At 44.4% G+C, this 19,400-nt stretch overlaps 4 protein-coding genes across 5 annotated transcripts; 2 read left to right on the top strand and 2 right to left on the bottom strand.

Moving 5' to 3' along the window:
- Positions 1-50: 50 nt before the first annotated feature.
- On the top strand, positions 51-1,189 carry LOC6506437 (proteasome subunit beta type-7). The gene is made up of 3 exons (XM_001957846.3): positions 51-212; positions 284-463; positions 517-1,189. The coding sequence occupies exons 1-3, from the start codon at positions 151-153 to the stop codon at positions 1,091-1,093; spliced, it is 819 nt and encodes a 272-aa protein (XP_001957882.1). The 5' UTR covers positions 51-150; the 3' UTR covers positions 1,094-1,189.
- LOC6493503 (reversion-inducing cysteine-rich protein with Kazal motifs) lies at positions 1,183-15,659 on the bottom strand. 2 transcript variants are annotated; one of them, XM_001957845.3, is made up of 8 exons: positions 15,406-15,659; positions 12,955-13,525; positions 8,144-8,199; positions 4,547-4,661; positions 4,287-4,492; positions 4,090-4,231; positions 2,474-4,033; positions 1,183-2,411 (listed from the first exon to the last, which is right to left on the bottom strand). In XM_001957845.3, the coding sequence occupies exons 2-8, from the start codon at positions 13,277-13,279 to the stop codon at positions 1,612-1,614; spliced, it is 3,204 nt and encodes a 1,067-aa protein (XP_001957881.1). In that variant the 5' UTR covers positions 13,280-13,525; positions 15,406-15,659; the 3' UTR covers positions 1,183-1,611. The 2 variants fall into 2 exon arrangements, with proteins under 2 accessions (XP_001957881.1, XP_032309554.1); XM_032453663.2 differs by having other exon boundaries at positions 15,577-15,657.
- A 279-nt stretch (positions 15,660-15,938) lies between these two features.
- Positions 15,939-17,323, top strand: LOC6506438. The gene has a single exon (XM_001957844.4). The coding sequence runs from the start codon at positions 16,205-16,207 to the stop codon at positions 17,210-17,212; it is 1,008 nt and encodes a 335-aa protein (XP_001957880.2). The 5' UTR covers positions 15,939-16,204; the 3' UTR covers positions 17,213-17,323.
- On the bottom strand, positions 17,228-18,703 carry LOC6493502 (transmembrane protein 43 homolog). The gene is made up of 3 exons (XM_001957843.4): positions 18,269-18,703; positions 17,613-18,205; positions 17,228-17,553 (listed from the first exon to the last, which is right to left on the bottom strand). The coding sequence occupies exons 1-3, from the start codon at positions 18,592-18,594 to the stop codon at positions 17,342-17,344; spliced, it is 1,131 nt and encodes a 376-aa protein (XP_001957879.3). The 5' UTR covers positions 18,595-18,703; the 3' UTR covers positions 17,228-17,341.
- Positions 18,704-19,400: the final 697 nt, after the last annotated feature.

Raw genomic sequence — 19,400 nt, forward strand, 5'->3', positions numbered from 1 at the left:
GGAGTTGCAGCCGATATTCATCCCGATATATCGATATACCACCCGCTACCGACAATTGCTGGGATTGCGATTTTTGTTTGTCATTCCGCTCAGCAAAAAGTAAGAAACTGTGTTCATTCAGTAAAAACAGTTGAAAAAAAATAAAAAATCATGGATTTGGATATTGCCCGTGATCTTCCACGCCCAGGCTTCAACTTCGACAACTGCAAACGGTGAGAAAAGTTCTAGGGACCCGGAAACCTGCAAGCGGCACTTTCTGACTCAAGTTTTTCTGTGCTTTCAGAAATGCGACTCTTTTGAAGGGGGGCTTCAAGCCGCCAACCACAACCAAGACCGGTACCACAATTGTGGGCATCATCTTCAAGGATGGTGTAATTCTGGGTGCCGATACAAGGGCCACCGAGGGCCCCATCGTCTCAGACAAGAACTGCGCCAAGATCCACTACCTGGCCAAGAACATATAGTAAGAAAACATCGTATATTCGGGAATTTCAAATCTAATCGTTTTTGTTTTAGTTGCTGTGGAGCTGGAACCGCTGCCGACACTGAGATGACCACGGATCTGATCTCGTCACAGCTGGAGCTGCATCGCCTGGGAACTGAGCGCGAGGTGCGCGTGGTGGCTGCCAATGTGATGCTGAAGCAGATGCTCTTCCGCTACCAGGGCCACATTAGCGCCGCCCTGGTGCTGGGAGGCGTGGACAAGACCGGTCCGCACATCTACAGTATCCATCCGCACGGCAGCGCGGACAAGCTACCCTATGCCACCATGGGTTCTGGTTCCCTGGCCGCCATGTCTGTTTTTGAGAGCCGCTGGCGTCCCGACATGTCTGAGGAGGAGGGCAAGAAGCTGGTGCGCGATGCCATTGCCTCTGGTGTGTTCAACGATTTGGGCTCTGGCTCCAACATCGATCTGTGCGTGATTCGCAAGGGCAGCGTGGAATATCTGCGCAACTACGAGCTGGCCAACAAGAAAGGCGAGCGCAAGTTGGACTACCGCTTCAAGAAGGGCGCCACACCCGTTCTCCACACATCTGTCAGGGATTTGATCGTCAACGAGAGCGTCACAGTCGTTCCAATGGAGACATCTTAGGGGAATCATTTTCTACTTTTCGTACATTTATAATAAAAGAGTTGTGCTCTAAGGACCTGTGTGGAGTGGTATAATAAACGAAGCCTTGCTTCAAGATGCGCGAGTGTTTTTATTTACGTTGGATATATTTATTAGACTAGCGTTAATCCTAGATGGACGCTGCTTTGGTTTTCAACGAGCATAAGCCGGGGACTCTATACTTTACAACAAATAATATCTAAAATGAACTTCTTCGACAAAGTGTGAAGGGGGAAACTTGACTTAAGTGTTATATTCCAAGTGACTATACGAATAAACTTAACTGTCCCCGGCGAGAGTAAACTAAAAAGTAAAAGTAGGACACTTAAAGCTAAATAATTAATTTAGCTAATATCACATGGTATAGAGGGGTCAATTCCTAACAGCTAAAGGCACTTTCCATCTCCTTAGACTACAGATTAATTGGCACCAAGAATTCACTTGATCGAGTCAGATTATACACGCTCCTCCTTAAACTAGTCTACGGGTCTACGATTAATCTAATAGCAGTAGGGGATTAGTAACAAAAGTAAAGGGAGCACCCACATGGCGAGGGCACCATGATAAGCCGCTCCATTTGGTGTTGGTTCTAGCAGATGGGACACAGTCAGGCAGGACAGGGCCAGATTAGTGGTAATCCTGGGTGATTGGGCGTTTATCAGGGCCGATATCTTCTCGGCTTCACGGGCGCAGGCGTCCAGTTGGATGCGCGTTGGTCTCCTGATGCTGCTGGATGGCACAAGCGCCGCAAAGATGCCCACTTCCATGGTAAGGAATCCGGTCAGCTGGCATTCGCTCACTTGAACCAGTCCGTCCAGCTGCTGGAGCACGCCATGGAGGGTCAGAAGGTTGCTGCTCTGGGTCCGCAATGCGTACATGGCCCGATCGAACTGCTTCCTGGAGTACATTATTCTAAACGCTCCACCAGCGCACAGCGGGCAACAGGCACCGGGTGGAACGATTAAGCGACAGTGCTTGGACACCGGATCGGGACATTGAACAGTGCGACACCGCCTCCCCATATCGCTGGCCAGCAATCCCACCTCCCGGCACCGGCCCACATAGTCCACCAGCACGTATTCGGCCCTGGCAGCATAGCTGCTCTTGTAGGTGACTCCGTTGATGCCACAGACGGGCGAGGGCGATCCAGGAGCGTGACTCGACTGGCAGGCTGACCAGTAGGCCACCTGACCTTCGGGATTGGCTCGCAGCAGGGCACAGGCATCCGGATAGGTACGTCCTTGCGTGTCACACACCGCTCCCTGGTGGAAAGATGAGCAATTCGCTGCAGTGCCGTTGACTGTGGAAAAAAATAAATAAATATGTAAGATGTTTTGTGTCTCCTAATCTCCTCAAGCTTACCGCATTCATACTGCCGGCATGGTCGCTGCATGCTGGCCAGGCACACCTTCCTCCTATCCAGGCAATGGGTTCCCTGAGGACAGCTATGCAAAGTCGCCGCCGAGCAGGCATTTCGGGCATTGCAGGCGCCATAAATAAAGTCTCCCTCCGGCAGGTGGCACTTGGCTACGCAGGCCGAGGGATAGGTGTTTCCATTGGAGCCGCATACCGGCACATAGTGAGCCGGGCAGTTGCAGGGCAGGCTTGTATATCCAGAGTCCGTGAATCCAGGAAGTCGGCACTGCTTTTTGGTGCATGTAATCTCGCCGGCAAAGCAGCTACACAGATTGCACTCCAAGTGGAAAGAGGAGCCGTGCCGGAAGCTCCTTCCGCCAGGAAGCGTACAGTGGGCGTGGCTATAGAGCGGCAACGGTTGGCACTGCTCCAGCCGATTTTGAAGTCCACAGGAGCAGACCGTGTGCTCCACCATCGGTAGCTGTCCAATTTCCGTTTTCTTGTGCAGATTACTCTTTCCCAGGCGCACATACGAACCAAATGGGACGTAGAGCTTGGAGTCCTGCCCCAGATTGCAACCGGGAATGCAGGAGTAGCCCTTTGCTCCGCCACGCTGAAGGATGCAGACCTCACTGCCGTTGCAGGGCTTCTTAGAGCAGGGTGCAGTGATGTCCCTTGACTCCTCGAGCTGGACATTACCAGGCTTCAGGTAGGTCTCTAGGGAAATGCATGGCAGCGGAGCATCCTCGTCCTTTTCCTTCAACCGAGAGCATATGTCCTTGGGGCGCTGAAATTGGCGGGTCCAATCCAAGCACTCCTCCAACAACTCATGGCAGTCCTCGCTACATATCCCATTGAAGAGTCCCTCCCGCGTGCAGGGCTTCAGTTGGAGGGCACAGACCAGAGCCTGCCACTTTTCCGGAGCACACCGGCTGGTGTTCTTGATAAAGAGCTCCTGCCCCAAGACCCTGACGGTTCCCCGCTGCTGCAACAGTCGCAGATCCTCCCGAGCAGCGGCATCGTGTTCCGGGGTGCAGCTCCGGAAGAGCTCCGTGGCCCGGTTGTTGAAACTGGTGCAGAAACTGAGACCCTGGCAGCCTAGTTCACAGGGTGAGTCCACGCTTTCGATGCACCGACGCAGCTCCCTTTCGCCCGGCTGTTCCAGGCAGTCGTTTTCGAAGTTCGTCTGGGCCTCCCACCAGCCGTTGGTGTAGAACTGATTGCACAGCCGGCGGCACTTGTGGCTGCCGGCCTGGTCGCAGCACTGCCGCTTGGCAGCATCCATACCCAGGTGGGCAGAGTCCCCCAGGGATCCCCCTCGTCCAATTAAACGTCGCTGGGATGGGGATTCTACGGATGACATTCCTCCCGGCACATACAGTTTACCTGTTACGGTCAGGAAGCACTGCCAGAAACGGAAATGCGGCAGAGGTTTCCCACATCCCGCGGCCTCTAGTCTGGAGAAGATGACCTCACTTCGTTCCAGGCGGGTGGAGTCCTGCTGGAGCAACTTTTGGCAGGTATCGCGACAGTGCTCCTTGTTACTATACTGGCAGCAGGGTAGGTCTATGAAAAGAATTGGAATTTAAGGTTTAAATTTTGGATTTATGGCATAATCTTACATTGCTCCGCATTGGCCAGAGGTGTCATGTCGGTGTGGTTGTGTATGCATTGAATGACATCCAAGTTCCGATCTCCACAGGCTCCCCGAATGTCCACATGGTCCTGGTTGTCATGGGAGGGTTCAAATACCGAACGGCAGGCCTGATAAGGAAGTTTGAATTAATCAGATTATAGTATTTGAGGATTAGAATCCTACCTCTAGACATTCGGAAGTGCGGGCTTGTCCGCAGCACTGATCCGCCGCCTCCTGACGCTCCAGACAGTCGTACAGCATCTGCTCGTCACTGCGCCGGCAGGTGTGCATTGGTGGGCGATTGGAGGAGGCGCAGGCATTCCGACAATGAGCCAACACCCCGAACTGGCAGCATCGTCTTCCCGACCAGTCCGCTCCACGGGCGACCGCTGTGAATAATAGGAGTTTACATTGAATCCTGTCCGAACTCGATGTCCACTTACCATCGAATGTGTGGTTGACGCAGGTCCAGAACTCGACTTGGTGCAGTTGGCAGTACTTTCGCAGCTCCTCGCGTCCATCGCCGCCGCCGCCAGTGGCGAACTCCACCAGAGATAACTGGAAACAATATGCATAAATTGCTTTAGACAACAAGTTATTAAATGCAATCAAAGTTAATCAACAAGTAAGCGGTTAACCCGGCTTCTGACCCGCAACCTGTTGGGTTCTCCACTGCAGAGAACAATTAAAAAATGATATAGAACTTTACTTAACAAATTCTTATTTTTTCCATCAGGGTCGTGGTTCTGTTGTACTTGTTTCTTCAATAAAAAAAAGAGTATTCATAACATGCAGGTTGCACTTTAATCCTGCATCTTTGTCTTACTTTTTTTGGCGTATTATGTTACATTTCAGGTTGCTGTTGTGTTCCTGACACCACCATAAATAACATTTGTCGTACCATCGCCCCACCATTTGCTTCTCCGAGCCTCTATCGATAAAGAACCGGGCCCAGGAAACTTCAATAACAAATTTTCAGGCTCATTCCGGGTCTGGAGAGTCTCTTTTTTTTTGTATCTGCCACAGTAATCTGAGTAAAGCGATGTCTATTCAAGATACTCAGCTTGTCCATGCAACTTGTCTGGTTCTTGAGCCTGGTGGCATTCTCATAAGTACAAATTAACATACGCAGGAGCGTAGTAGGCTGGGCGCTCCAAGAGATTTTTGTCCATTTCGAAAAGTCACCTCAGTAGGCCATGACTTCAAATTTAAGGTTAGAATCCCCTATATAAGGGCTTGTTGTCCATGGGAGGTTCATTCGTCGGCTGGCTTTCCGACTACTAGCCAGCTCCAGCCTTTAATTTTATTTTTATTTTTTTAATTTTATTTTACTTTTTTAACCATCGCTATGCAACTGCGTAGCGCGCTCCGGAAGTACCTTATTTTCTCTTATTTATTTTATTTCTTTTTAATTAAACTAAACTGAAGACCCATATCCCCTCAGGGGTCACGTGTAAGGCGAGACCCAATGGGAGTTTTCTTATATTCTTAAATATTTTTTTAATTTATTATTTTCTTCGTAAATTAAACTGAAGACCCATATCCCCTCAAGTGTCAGGGGTTTGGGAGACCAAATGGGAGTTTTCTTATTTTCTTATATATTTTTTAATTTATTATTTTCTTCTTAAATTAAAATGAAGATCCATATCCCCTCAGGGGTCACGTGTAAGGCGAGACCCAATGGGAGTTTTCTTATGTTCTTAAATATTTTTTAATTTATTATTTTCTTCTTGAATTAAAATGAAGATCCATACCCCTCAAGTGTCTGGGTTTCGGGGTTTCGGGAGACCAATTGGGAGTTATCTTATTTTCTTAAATATTTTTTAATTTATTATTTTCTTCTTGAATTAAAATGAAGATCCATATCCCCTCAAGCGTCGGGGTTTTGGGAGAGCATTTGGGAGTTTTCTTATTATCTTATTTATTTTTTATCTTTCATTTTATTATTTTATTCAAACTGAAAACTCTTGGCCCCTATACGTGAATGCAACTGTGCTTCCTCTTGGGTACATAAATTCTTATTTTTATTTTAAATATTTCTTTAACTAAAATGAAGACCCATATCCCCTTTACTGCCAGAAAAGCCAACCCTGCCAGAAGTATTCTTATTTTCTTATATATATATTTTTTTTTTAAATATCTAAACTGAAAACTATTGGCCAGATACGTGAATGCAACTGTGCTGCCGCTTCTGCAAATTTTTTGAATTAATTTTGAAATTTTTAATAACCTGAAAACCCATATCCCCTATACGTGAATGCAACTGTGCTGTCTGGGTTCTCATATAAATTTTTTAATCCTCTTGTTTTTTCGTAAATCTTTGACTTCACTGTGACTTGGACTGTTTTATAAAACAAAAATTTGTAATTATTTTATTTTTTTTTCTTTTGAATTTATTTTATTTTCTGTCGGGACAACCTGCCCTCGTTGGCATAAAATCCCATCAAAATGCAATTATCAGCCCTTGTAACCACAAGAGACTATTTTGTCAATAATAAAATGCGCGTTAATTTTCACTTATCTTGGGAAGATCATCCTTCTCGTCTCCGGTTTCGACTTTTCACACAATTTGTGAGCCGCAGAGTATCCGATATCAGACACCCACTTAAGAAAATCTCCAGATCTACAATCTTTCGCACGAGAGAAAAGCAATTCCCAAGTGGATTTGGGGATACGCCCATTCGGAATGGTGAATGGGTAATGGTAATGGTAATGGGAACCGAAGCCAACCGGTTGGAATTATCCTGTTAGTCAGTTTCAATTTGGCCAAAAGATTTAATGCCTTCATTTGCATTTCTAAATGAAAAGATTGGCAAAGCCCCCAGACCAGTGCAACTAATTGGTTTTGAACGGGGAGGGGTATTGGAGGCAATGGGGGCTAGAAATTGTTATGATTACAAAGTTAAATGATGTCAGTGATTTGATTGCTGGCATAGCCTCCAACTAAATCGATCCTAGGAGCTGTAAACCGGCACATAGTAGACACTCGCTGGCAAAGACAACAAATTGATTTTCATCTTAGGCAAGAGATCCGAGCTCCGGCTTTTATGAATGACTTTGAGTGGGAAACTGGTTGGTCTGGGCCTTTGGTCTTGGGCTCATTGAGTCGCTCTTTGAGCCGCAATTACCTGTTTGCCAGTTTATGCTAATTAACAATGCAATTTGTGTGGATTTTGAGACAAGCTGCTCAACCCGAATTTCGGCACAAGGCTCCTCCACCAGCGGATGTGGATATTTGAATCGAAGTTCTATCGAAATCGAACCGACCATTAAAACCTGTCATAATAATTTTCAATAGCTTTTCACCCTGTCACAGGCCGTCGGATCAACGTTTATTGAATTCTAAATTTCCATTACTTAGTATGCACCACTCGCACCATTCATAAAGTTGAAAAAAAAAGGAGAAAAACAAGGAGGTAGGCCTGGAGATTCATGGGCATATAAAAATACCAGGAAATGCAGTGTGTACCTTGATCAGTAGTTTTTCCATTTTATCTGCTTGTTCAATCTGTATCTGAAGGTGTTTTCTACTCCAAGTGGCTTGTGGTTTAATATTTATGACAGACACATCATTTCCCTTCGATATTGTGTGGGTATAGGCGCCTTACAAATACTTTTAACTAAATTTTTATCATATTTAGGCAGAAAAAATATTCAAAATTCATAAGGAAATTCATTAAAAATTGTGTAAGGTTTTTGATTTTAATAGAATTTCAGTTTATGAGTAAAGGAAGTTGTGAATTATTTGTATTTATTATGACTATTTTTCTATATATATTTACTTTGTATGTGTTATTTATATATTCTTCTGGCACTCCTCTGATAATAATTCCTAAACATAAACCCATTTCCATAACTTACTCCATTGTCTTGCTGCCTGTTGTACGAATCCAATGGCATCCTCACCATTCCATTCATATGCATTTTTGATATATGATCAATCCCGTCGACCACACCCCTCGATCCCTGGATCCCTGGATCTCTGGATCCTGGATGGAGCCCCAATCTCCGTCCTGGTACTCACGGATCGACATACTTACATTTTCGCATGCTGTGCGACATGAGCCGAAGACCTGATTGCAACATGTGAAGATATCTGCAAGAAGGAAAAAAAATAAAACCAAGACAAAAAATGAGCATGTTACGAGTGGAAAAACAAGAAGTTAAGTAAGCAAAGTGCAGCATATCAGGGTTTAATGGCTTGGCTCACGCATTTTGACACCACTCAGTAAATTAAAATTTAAATAAATGCCACGGAAAATAGCAAGAGATCGGTCCGAGGATCGTTAAAGGAGCGGGGTAGCCGCTCTGATCCGCTTGATGCTTGATTCCCGATCATGATGGCCACATGTGAGTCTGTCTGGGATTTGGATATCCTCTCAGCCCCCTCCCCCCGACAGAAAGTGATATTTTAAGGAGCCGCCGGAAAGAAACTCTTTCACTTTTCACACTAATTAGGTGGCTGGGTATCCAGCTTATCTACGGATCCCCCTGGTGACTGATTACTTATTAAGCACTTACTGCGTGTTTTTCCCTCTTATTTTTTGAAATAATTCCTCGGTAGTTTATTTTTGCGGTTCATTTGGAAGATTGCTCATTGGGTGTTGAACTTTTGTGGCAAAAAAATATACATATACGAGGAGCAGAAAATTTAAGAGCAGAGATGACAGCGTGATAATTTACGAGTAAGAGTGGAATGACATTTTTTTAAGATCTACAATCGTCTAAACTATGGGGTATTTTTAAATTAAATTATAGACAAAATTCGGCAGAGAAATCAGGCTGTAAATTGCAGGAAATTAAAATTCACAATGTAAACAAAAATCAAGTAAAAGGAATAATTTATGGAATGAATTAATTCGTTTTCCAGTATTTAAGCTCAAACTTTTCATTATTTCTCGGCCAAAAATGTTCTATAGTATAGTCTATTGACTATATACTTTCTTTAATCCCCTCATTTGTTATTCATTGACATAATTTTAATTGATTTAAAGATTTACAAATAGATAGGCCCAGCTAATCCTAGTCTTTGAGACACAAAATGAATATAAATGAGTTGGTTCGAAGGGATAAAATAATCGTGACACGAATATTTGAATTGTATTTCCTGACTTGGACAGGGAATCTCTGAGGAACTTCCTTACATCTTTGGAGTCTCCCCTGATCATGGTAGAGAACCCAACTCATCTCTAGCTGGAACAGCTTCCCATGTCTGACATGTGCGACACATGTCCCCGTTCTAGTTCGCCCATCTCCCGTCTCCGGTCTTGGGGACTCCCGGATCCGGGACGTGTGACAGTTGGCCGGGCGTAAAGGGCGGGTTCAAAGAGTTTTTGTTGAGTGCGTGAAAAATTTTGAGTTTTTGTCACTTGGAACGGGTACTGGGGGGCTACTGAACTTCACAGAAGATCAAAAGCAGTGCCCATTAATTAAGTGTGCAATTGCCAAAGCGGGGAAGCGAAAAACAAACCAATGAGGAAATGGAGGGCAATTGGGTGATTTGCGGGGGAAAACTGCCAAAGATTTTCTTCCCCCCCTTATTTCTTGGTCGAAAACTCACGTATTTTTGGCCTAGTCTGGCCAGCACCCCGTCCGGACAGTTTTTGTTTTTTTGTCGGGTTGAGTGCCTAATTTTAGCGGAAATTTACTTTGAAGTCCACCGAAATAAATTTTTGGTCGCGGCCTATGAACATTGATTTGGGGAATCAAATGGCCAAAATGGCCAACTGGGAACTGTGAATGCGAAAACTGTGACAAATCGCTTGGAAAATGCCTTTTTGGCTGTCTTTTATTCTTATTTTGATTCTGATTCAGAATCAGATTCACTTTTATATGGCATTTATTTTTAAAACTGTTAATGTTTTCATTTGTGCTTGCTACTCTCCGCCTAGTGTGTCGTTGAGTGCTATTTTTATTATTTTAGTTTCGGTTTTAGTTGCAAAGTTGCGCAGTCTTCAGTCTTCTGGCCAATGATCTAAACTGCCTGTCAACGCACCACACCGAAAAAAATACTTATCAAATATTTTCAAAATTCTTTTCAATAAAACAAGAGTACAGATAGTTTTTCTCTCTATGGTAGATCTGTATTATAGGGCGGCTTCTATAAATAATCGCTTTGAAAAGCGATTCTCTGACTTGTGTCAAGTGTCACAACTGATTTGTCGGCATTTCGAATTTTTCTTTCTTTAAAAAAAAAAAAGATATATCGAAGATAACCATCCTATCTCGATTATCCGACCACCCATTTGATTTACGTGAGTGCAACAGACATTATTGTTATACGAATAGCTTTTTTACAGGCCCAGGCCCATCTGAAGCAACAATCAAAGCCAGTTGCGATGGCCATTTGTATGCAAAGCATTTCAAACGCCACACAATTCCAATTCATTTCAGATGCACAACATCGCCCCACCAGACTTGAAGAATTTCCTTTTGCAAAAAGAGCGACAATCAGTTAAGCTCAAGGCGGCGACATATACGAGCGGGTCATAAAGTTTCATTGGAAATCTAACACATTTATCATACCCACTGACACCCATCCCCCCGGCACTCGCCATAACTCACTCGCCCCCAGCTTGGAGTTAATAAAACAGGCGGCGGCGGCGGGATAGTGGAGAAAAGTTGCCATGATCCCGAATCGGACTGGCGGATACTGTATAGCCTATGCTGGCGCCATCAGACTTCACCAGCTTTCTGGCAATTTAAACTAATTTTTAACACAGTTTCAATTTAGATACAAACACGCATACGCTCAGATACAGATACAGATACAAAACAGTGGCATCAGCATCGTCATCATCATCATCATCAGCAGCACTTTCAATTAAAACATTTGATTCGCGCTCAAAAAGAAAATTATTGCTTTTGATTAAGTGACTGGATACGGGGATGGGGATGGGATGGGATGCGGATGTGGATGTGGATGTGGATGTGGCTGTGAATGGGGTAGTAGTGAGTCGGAGTGCGGTTCCATTTGCATGCCAATCGAATAGGGGAGATGGTGCTTAAATTTGCAGAGTGGCTATATCCGAAGTGACCAGCCCTAGAGATGCGGGCTCGCCAGCCGGAGGGGAGCACACAAAAGTGACAACGCCAAAAAGCAAATCAAGAGCTCTTCATTACAAATAGTGTCATTAAAGTATTCGAATTTGATTAAATTACTTCAGTTTATTGTGATTATAACTCAGCTCGCAGTTCAGCGACTGTTTTTTTATTTATAATCATTAGGGCCTAGCGATTTTCTGAAAAAATGCATGGGATAACCAATATTCCACCAGCGATGGCTATATCTCGGACAATTTTCATTCGATTCTTGATCGGAAAACCTTAATCGATTTGTGGATCGATTCTCCATAAATCTGCATCAAAGTCTAGCAACAAAATATTTTTGAGATTTTTTCTTAAATTTCCTGGGGGTCCCCCTTCAATATTATGAAAACGGCCTGGGAGGACAATAGGTGTTCTAACGATGGCCATATCTTTGCCAATTTTCATCCGATTCTTGATCGAAATACCTTAATCGATTTGTGGATCGATTCTCCATAAATCTGCATCAAAACCCAGCAACAAAATATTTTTGAGATTTTTTCTTAAATTTCCTGGGGGGTCCCCTTCAGAATTATGAAAAGTGCCTGGGAGGACATTATGAGCTCCAACGATGGTCATATCTTCGCCAATTTTCATCCGATTCTTAAGCGGAATACCTTAATCGATTTGTGGATCGATTCTCCATAAATCTTCATCAAAATCTAGCAACAAAATATTTTTGAGATTTTTTCCTAAATTTTCTGGGGGTCCCCCTTCAATATTATGAAAATGGCCTGGGAGGACAATAGGAGCTCGAATGATGGCCATATCTTTGCCAATTTTCATCCGATTCTTGATCGGAATACCTTAAACGATTTGTGGACCGATTCTCCATAAATCTTCATCAAAACCTATAACCAAAATATTTTTGAGATTTTTTCTTAAATTTCCTGGGGGGTCCCCTTCAGAATTATAAAATGTGCCTGGGAGGACATTATGAGCTCCACAATGGCCATATCTTTGCCAATTCTTATGCGAATCTTAATCGGAATACCCTAATCGATTTGTGGATCGATTCTCCACAAAACTGCATCAAAATCTAACAACAAAATATTTTTGAGATTTTTTTCTTAAATTTCCTGGGGGGTCCCCTTCAGAATTATAAAATGTGCCTGGGAGGACATTATGAGCTCCACAATGGCCATATCTTTGCCAATTCTTATGCGAATCTTAATCGGAATACCCTAATCGATTTGTGGATCGATTCTCCACAAAACTGCATCAAAATCTAACAACAAAATATTTTTGAGATTTTTTTCTTAAATATTCTGGGGGGTCCCCTTCAAAATTATGAAAAGTGCCTGGGAGGCCAATATGAGCTCGAACGATGGCCATATCTTTGCCAATTTTTATCCAATTATTGATCGGAATACCTTAATCGATTTGTGGATCGATTCTCCATAAATCTGCATTAAAATCTGGCAACAAAATATTTTATATATTTTTTTTTTTAATTTCCTGGGAGTCCCCCTTCAAAATTATGAAAAGTGCCTGGGAGGACATTATGAGCTCCAACGATGGCCATATCTTCGCCAATTTTCATCCGATTCTTGAGCGGAATACCTTAAACGATTTGTGGATCGATTCTCCATTAATCTGAATCAATGTCTCAGAAACAAATATTTTTGATTTTTTTTCCAAATCTTCTAAAGATTCCCCTTTAAAAACTCAATACATTCATGCGATAAGCCAAAACTTTCATCTTGCCGTTAAAAGTCACTGGGTTATGATCTGTGAATGAACTCCAGTTGATAAGAACACTTACCCTGTGGATCTCCGGAAGATCTGACAGATTCCACAGCTGTGGTTTCCGAGCTATCGATGGCCTCACTGGTGTCCCCGTCCAGCCAGACATAGTCGTCCGAGTCCTGATCCGCTGACGTAGTTTTCGTCGGCCTGCGACCATTTTTCTTAGTTACTCCGGGAATATGACGATGCTGATCTGCCGAGGCATTGTTTTTGTTGCTACGTGGGCGAACGTGGGGCAGGTTATCGTTCTTGGAGCTCTGGTTCTCCTCCAACTGGCGGACGGCACGGACCAGGCCCAAGGGCAGAAGGAGCAGCAGAAACTGCCAGCCACTCAGACGCATTTTTATCGTTGATTCTTTGGGTTTTTTTGCACAAGTTTGTGTATTTACTTATTTATGTACATATATTTTTATGGTGATTAAATAGTGGAGTGCATATTGTGCACATTGATAAGTCTATCCGAGCCGCGGAAATGAGTGTGTCACAAAGTGGAAGTCAAAGTTCATCAGCATGGCCAATGGCATCCGTTTGATAAGCGTACGGCTTACGGACCACTTTAAACAATATGCAAGTTGAATTTTTCTACACTGAAATAAAATAGGATTTAGTTTGTAGTTTTTCCCAAATGTATAGCTATCCTGATATAAAAGTTACTTGGAATTATACTTTAAATCATCTGAAATACTTGGAATTTATGAAATATTTATTGTAATAGACTAAGTATTTTTTCTCAGTGCAATCACTTGTATGAAATCTGACTGCCATGCTCGTTACAAACATAGATAGTGATTGAAAAGAAACACAGACAAAAAATGAAAACCGATTAAATTTAATGCTCTTGCCTGCACAAGGGACTCTATTGATAGAGGAGTTCGAATCGGTTTGGCTATCTGTTGAAATATAGATGGAATATATGTAAGACTGTTTATACTATAGGGGATGGAGTGGTTGGGGTGGTGGCTTTTACAGAGTGTAGAAGTATTCGGAACACGCCTCCGCCACTTGTCCACACGCTGTCACACAGTAATTAAGCCAATTGACCTCGCTTGGCCGTTCGTTTTGGCAAAGCGTTATCCCCCTTACCCATTCCCGAAGCTTCATGTTTTCCTTTCAGCTCAAAAGCAAAGTAGCAGGAGGCAGTCGGCTGTCGGCGACAACATTTTATTAAAAGTGAAAAAATATAAATAAATAATATCAAAAAAACGCCAGTGGTTGCGGGGCCGACAAAGTGACACAAACGGAGGGAGGCCCACTAATGATGAGACTCGCTTCGGTTCGGGCTTGTTTTTGGGGGCTGGGTACTTCAAGAGCCTTTCTTTTACCTTCACTCTCTACTTTTCGCCGAGTGTCCTTGCAGTCTACACTCCACAAAAAGAGGGACTACTAATGGTTTACTTAAAGTTTATTTTGTCTGGATTTAAAATTAATTAGAGAAGAAAATCAACCCCGAAAAACTAAAGAAATTATAATGGATACCCTATTTTTGTTGAGTGTACGGCTGTGCCGGTGTCAAAGCGAATAGAAAAGCGGGCTGGCGACCGAGAAATGGGATAAAAGGGGTTGAAGAGGAGGCGGGAGAGTAAGTGGCGGGCGTGGGCTGTGGGTGGTGCCGGGCTATCAGCGTTGAGTTGAGCGGTGACTGTGCTTTGATGTCTTTCTAATTGCATATTTTACAGCGCTAGGGAGTCGCTCAAAACACACACACACACACACACATACAACCATTCGCATCCTGTGCAGCTATCCTGCAAAGGGATAGCACTTTTAGCGAGAGTGGAAAGTAGAGCTATTTGCTGTGATGTGGATGTGGATGTGGCCCCACCATCGTCATCCAGCGTCCCTCTCAAAGACGCTGGCATATCCAAAGTGGACCAGGACCAGGACCAGGTCCTGGTTGGTTTGTCAACTCCCAGCATCAACGTCAACGTCAGACGAACACGACAACAAAGGACTACTACAAAAGCGGCATGTTCAAAAACTAGACAAATATTAACTCATATGCAGCTTGAGGTTGGGCGGAGATGCCTTTGTCTTCTCGAAACTACAGTCGGGATTGCGTAACTGGAACTTGTTAGCGAATACGATGCAATAAGACTAATTAAAAAAGCTTTTACAGGCTAATCAGTGATTTTTATTTGATTCTATATACTAAGAAAAACAAACAATAACTATTAAAAATACTATTTAAAATACTTGTTTATTTTTCAAAATATATATTTATTTTCATATTTTCTCCAAGTAATTTCAAACGAAGCTCCACTGTAATCTGTGATTGTGACTCCAACGGAGCTTTGATTGCAACGAGAAAATACAGGAACACAGGAAATGGCGCCACTTTGCAAAAAGGATTCAAAGGAGCCGTCAAAGCAAACGGAAATAGAGCCACAAACACGCACAAGCCTACAAAAAAAAATAGCCTCCATTGATTTCAAATGCATCTCATGCACTTTTCGTTTGATTTGTTTACCGGATTTACGGATAAATATAACTAATATTCCAGTTTGGTTTTGATTTTGGTTAAGTTTTATTTAAGTTAATAATATTTATTAAATATTTTGATTGTTGTTTTTGATTTAGTTATATTTTGTGCACAACACTTATCACTTTCACATTTAAACTCGCTTTAATTTGGCGCTACATTTTTCTCATTCGTATCCGCATCCGCGTCCGCGTCCACGTCCTCGTCCGTTCGCGTTCTTTGAGATACAGATACAGGTGCTATCTTTTCATGTGCTGCTTGGCTCCAACTATAGTTCAGTCACATTCCACCATCCACGTTCCACATTTGGCGGGTCATTCAAATTCAAAATACTCAACCCAACTGTTTTTAACTAGAAATTTGTAAAGTAATTTGTTGTATGACTATTCTAATTAACACTATAATTAATAAACAGTAATATATTGTCTAAAAAAGCCGGTACTTTGTTATTTTGTAATTATTTTTGGCTTTAAAAAAAAAAATACCATAAAATTCCATACTCCTCCTAGAGATGACACTTTAGCTAGTGATGGAAGTTGTCAGAGATGGCACTTGCACTTGTTGCTGTGCCGTGAGACCCATATACCAACACAGACACACAGGCATTACGTCAATATGGCAAACAATCTGTCAAACACGCAATTACAACAACAAGAGGCCCAAATTGACAGTTGGTCAATAAAATCGCGGAGGAAGAGCTTGCTGGTTACCTAAGGATATTGCTATAGAAGCCTGCGTTAAGGTGCTCTTTGGAGAGCAAGGAATTTTAAGCCAGGACCCCGGGAAGATGCTACCCCAGCCGCCGCCACACGGCCTGAAGGTGATGTCTGGGGCTGAGGAGAACCGTCACTATCTGCGCGCCTTCATCCAGACGTATCGGGATCTTCCCGTACTGTGGGACACCTCTCTACGAGATTACACCAATCGAGAGAAGCGGGCGGAGGCATACCTCCGGCTGGTGCCCATTTACCATTACCTGAAGCGCGATGCCACCGTGGAGGATGTGAAAAAGAAGATCAACACATTGCGAACGAACTACAGGAAGGAGCTGAAGGTGGTGGAGAGTGCCATGCGGGCGGGCAGCCTCCACAGTCCCAGGTGCTGGACCTTCCAGGAGCTCGACTTTCTGCGCAATTCCGAAAAGTTTCTGGCCGTCAATCCCGCCTTCAAAAACGAGCCCTCCTTTGCCTTTAACGAGACCAGTAGTTGCACCACCGCATTTCTGGAGGGAGGAAATGGTGCGGGAGCCAGTTCTCTACATTATGCTGCAAGGGGTGCGGGTGGCCAGACACCAAATATTTCCGAAATGTTTCACAAGTCGTTTGGACCGCCGCCCCCACAGCCACCGCCGTCCGCCGGCAATCCAGGAGATTACGTTGTCAACAAGCGCGCCAGACAAACCCCACCTGGGACCGTTCCAGGAACAGGGGCTGGACCAGCAGCCTCCAATCACAACACCGACGAACTGCTTAACATAGCCTGCGAATATCTAAACGGAACCTATCCCGAGGAGGAGTCCATCGCCAGGACGTGGACGCATAAGCTGAAGCGGCTGCCACGCGAACAACGGCTTCTAGCCGAGCGCTTCATTAACGAAATTCTGTTCGAGGCCGAGTACAACAATCTGCACCGCGGCTCCGTCCAAATCAATAACAGCTTCGAGCCCTACGTCCGCTACGAGGAGCCGCCCAGTGGGCACGAAGAGCAGGACAAATCCCAGAGCCCCAGCGTGCACACTTCCTCCTCCAGTGAGTCGAAACCGAATGTGGCACCTCCCAGCACTTCCACCTTCTAGACGTAAGTTAGCGACTAAGTGTTACTAAGTTTTATTGGCCGGGGGGTTGGGGCGTTTTGTGTGCACGCCACACAGAACATAAAGACGAAATAAATAAACCTGTAAATATGATGTGCTGATGTTGAGGGGTCAGTCCAGGCGCTGGTAATCGACTAAATTGCGGGTGAACCAAACGTAGGGGGAGGCGCCGGCCAAAAAGAGACAGGCGCCTATCACAGGACGATGCAAGATCCAGGCCACTGCCGCGAGGGTCAGGGCCAACGAGAATGCGATAAGGAGATTGCCCGTCACCGGAAACTGCGGATCTGGGGCCAATGCTATTAATAGCGGAACACGAAGGACTAAAATGGGAAACCAAAAGGTTACTGGCATTTTAAGAAGTACTCAAGGAGCAACTTACACAGTACACGGAGAATTTTGGTATTGCAAGTAACGCCGAAGAAGATGAGTAGCCATCCAATGAAACGCCACCACCAGGTATTCAACACCTGAGCGCGTGCCTCCAGTCTAAATACCTCGTGAACACTTAATCCGCCTGGATATACTAGGAGCACAGAGGCACCACGAGACGTCACATATGGTTCGATTTTGTTCCCCACCAGCTTGCCCACGACGCTGTAGGTCTCGCCCTCCATGCCCGCAAAACTGAAGAGCAGGCGCAAATCCCCCACCTCGGGATTGAACACATCGTTGGTATGATAGTATATGCCGAGGTGCAGTTTCACGCTGCTGTCCTCCGGTCGAATATCCGAGGTAAGCTCCTGGTACACTCCAAATTTATCCTTGACTTCGGCTCCAAGTTCATAGCGTCCGATATAAACAGCATCGGCTACTTGCACATGGCTCTCTATGGGAAAGTGCGAGGGGTTCTTGTGACCGTGGGGATTGGAGAAGCTGCGCGAGTCCACGATCTTATCCCGCCACTCCCGTGTGTAGTAGTAGGTGCGTGAGTCCGACTGTGTAGAGCCCACGCTCTCTCCGTAGTTGTGTTCCCTGCGTAGTTAAAAGGATGAGAATATGAATGGATTGTTATTTTAAAAATTGTTTCCTCCTTACACTGTCTCCTCCACCCACTGGTACATTTGGACTTTCCGGCGCAGCTTGACCGCCAGCAACTGAATATTGTAGTCCGGCTCGGTCAGCGGTTCACCCACCAAGATGGGACCGGATAGGTGAACAATTCTGCCATCGAGACCCACCTCCTGCTCCTCCTCAGTGAATCGAACCGAGTAGATGTCGTTGTGCGCCTCATCCAGTGCCATCATGTTGTGCACCGCGCGTCCTTCATTCCAGTAGAGAACCGTGCTCCCCGCGACGAACAGGATCAGGCCGAACAAGGAGATGAGCCAGTGGGTGCGGAGGGTTTCGTTCAGAGTGGCCATGGATTTGGATGCGGGTGTGTGGACAAAACAACATCCATGGGGCTTTGGTTTGGGGCGTAATGACTCGAATTTTAACAGCTGATGGTGAAGTGTGACCAGGTGGCGACCGGAGAAACCAGCTATTACTTCCCCGAATAATCGATAACATAAACGCAGTAGGACCTTAAACGTAAACATAAACAAAGTAAAAGTTTTACTGAAACACATAAAAAGATAAGAGGATCTTCAAAAATTTAATTTTTTTAATGAGATTACCCTCATCCCGTTAGAGTCAGCTACTTTCTCTATTACTTACACGTTGGATTCATCCTTACCTTTTCCTTAGACCGTCAGCAGTAGGATGAGCGTGTCGCTTTTACTTTCGAAACATATAGCTGCTTTTAAATAAAGAAAACATGAACCAATATAAATCTAAAAACAGAGGGAGGACAACGGACCCTGGAATGGATAATGGAACCAATCTCTATGAAAGGAGAGATACTTGGTCGGCCGCTTCTCATTGTATGGATCGACGTAGTAATGAAAATTACGACGATTTTCAATCTACCAGTTCGTCCTCATGGACAGCGTCAGGAGGAGGTCCTATGGACAACAGCACAGGACACTATTCTAGACGTACCCGAAGAACTATGAAGTTTGATTTTCGAGACAAAAGAAAGGCAGCTCATATCCTTGACACGGCCTTAAAAGCAGAATACACCACTCCCAAACAAAACGACCAAATCCGGTGGGCACAAATGGTACTCCCCAATTATGAACCCCCAAGAGCTGGAGCGGGAAAAGCTAAAAACAAGGCTAAAAAGAAA

This window comes from Drosophila ananassae, chromosome 2R (assembly GCF_017639315.1).
Source record: "Drosophila ananassae strain 14024-0371.13 chromosome 2R, ASM1763931v2, whole genome shotgun sequence".
NCBI lineage: Eukaryota > Metazoa > Arthropoda > Insecta > Diptera > Drosophilidae > Drosophila > Drosophila ananassae.

Excerpts from the sequence above, each read along its gene's own strand:
- LOC6506437 (XM_001957846.3), top strand. The coding sequence starts at position 151 with ATGGATTTGGATATTGCCCGTGATCTTCCACGCCCAGGCTTCAACTTC. Across the intron at positions 213-283 it reads AACTTCGACAACTGCAAACG|AAATGCGACTCTTTTGAAGG; the intron begins GTGAGAAAAGTT and ends CTGTGCTTTCAG. Across the intron at positions 464-516 it reads TACCTGGCCAAGAACATATA|TTGCTGTGGAGCTGGAACCG; the intron begins GTAAGAAAACAT and ends TTTTTGTTTTAG.
- LOC6506438 (XM_001957844.4), top strand. The coding sequence starts at position 16,205 with ATGCTACCCCAGCCGCCGCCACACGGCCTGAAGGTGATGTCTGGGGCT.
- LOC6493502 (XM_001957843.4), bottom strand. The coding sequence starts at position 18,594 with ATGGCCACTCTGAACGAAACCCTCCGCACCCACTGGCTCATCTCCTTG. Across the intron at positions 18,206-18,268 it reads CAGTGGGTGGAGGAGACAGT|GGAACACAACTACGGAGAGA; the intron begins GTAAGGAGGAAA and ends TTAACTACGCAG. Across the intron at positions 17,554-17,612 it reads CAAAATTCTCCGTGTACTGT|TCCTTCGTGTTCCGCTATTA; the intron begins GTAAGTTGCTCC and ends TTCCCATTTTAG.
- LOC6493503 (XM_001957845.3), bottom strand. The coding sequence starts at position 13,279 with ATGCGTCTGAGTGGCTGGCAGTTTCTGCTGCTCCTTCTGCCCTTGGGC. Across the intron at positions 8,200-12,954 it reads ATCTTCCGGAGATCCACAGG|ATATCTTCACATGTTGCAAT; the intron begins GTAAGTGTTCTT and ends TCCTTCTTGCAG. Across the intron at positions 4,662-8,143 it reads GTCGCACAGCATGCGAAAAT|TTATCTCTGGTGGAGTTCGC; the intron begins GTAAGTATGTCG and ends TATTGTTTCCAG.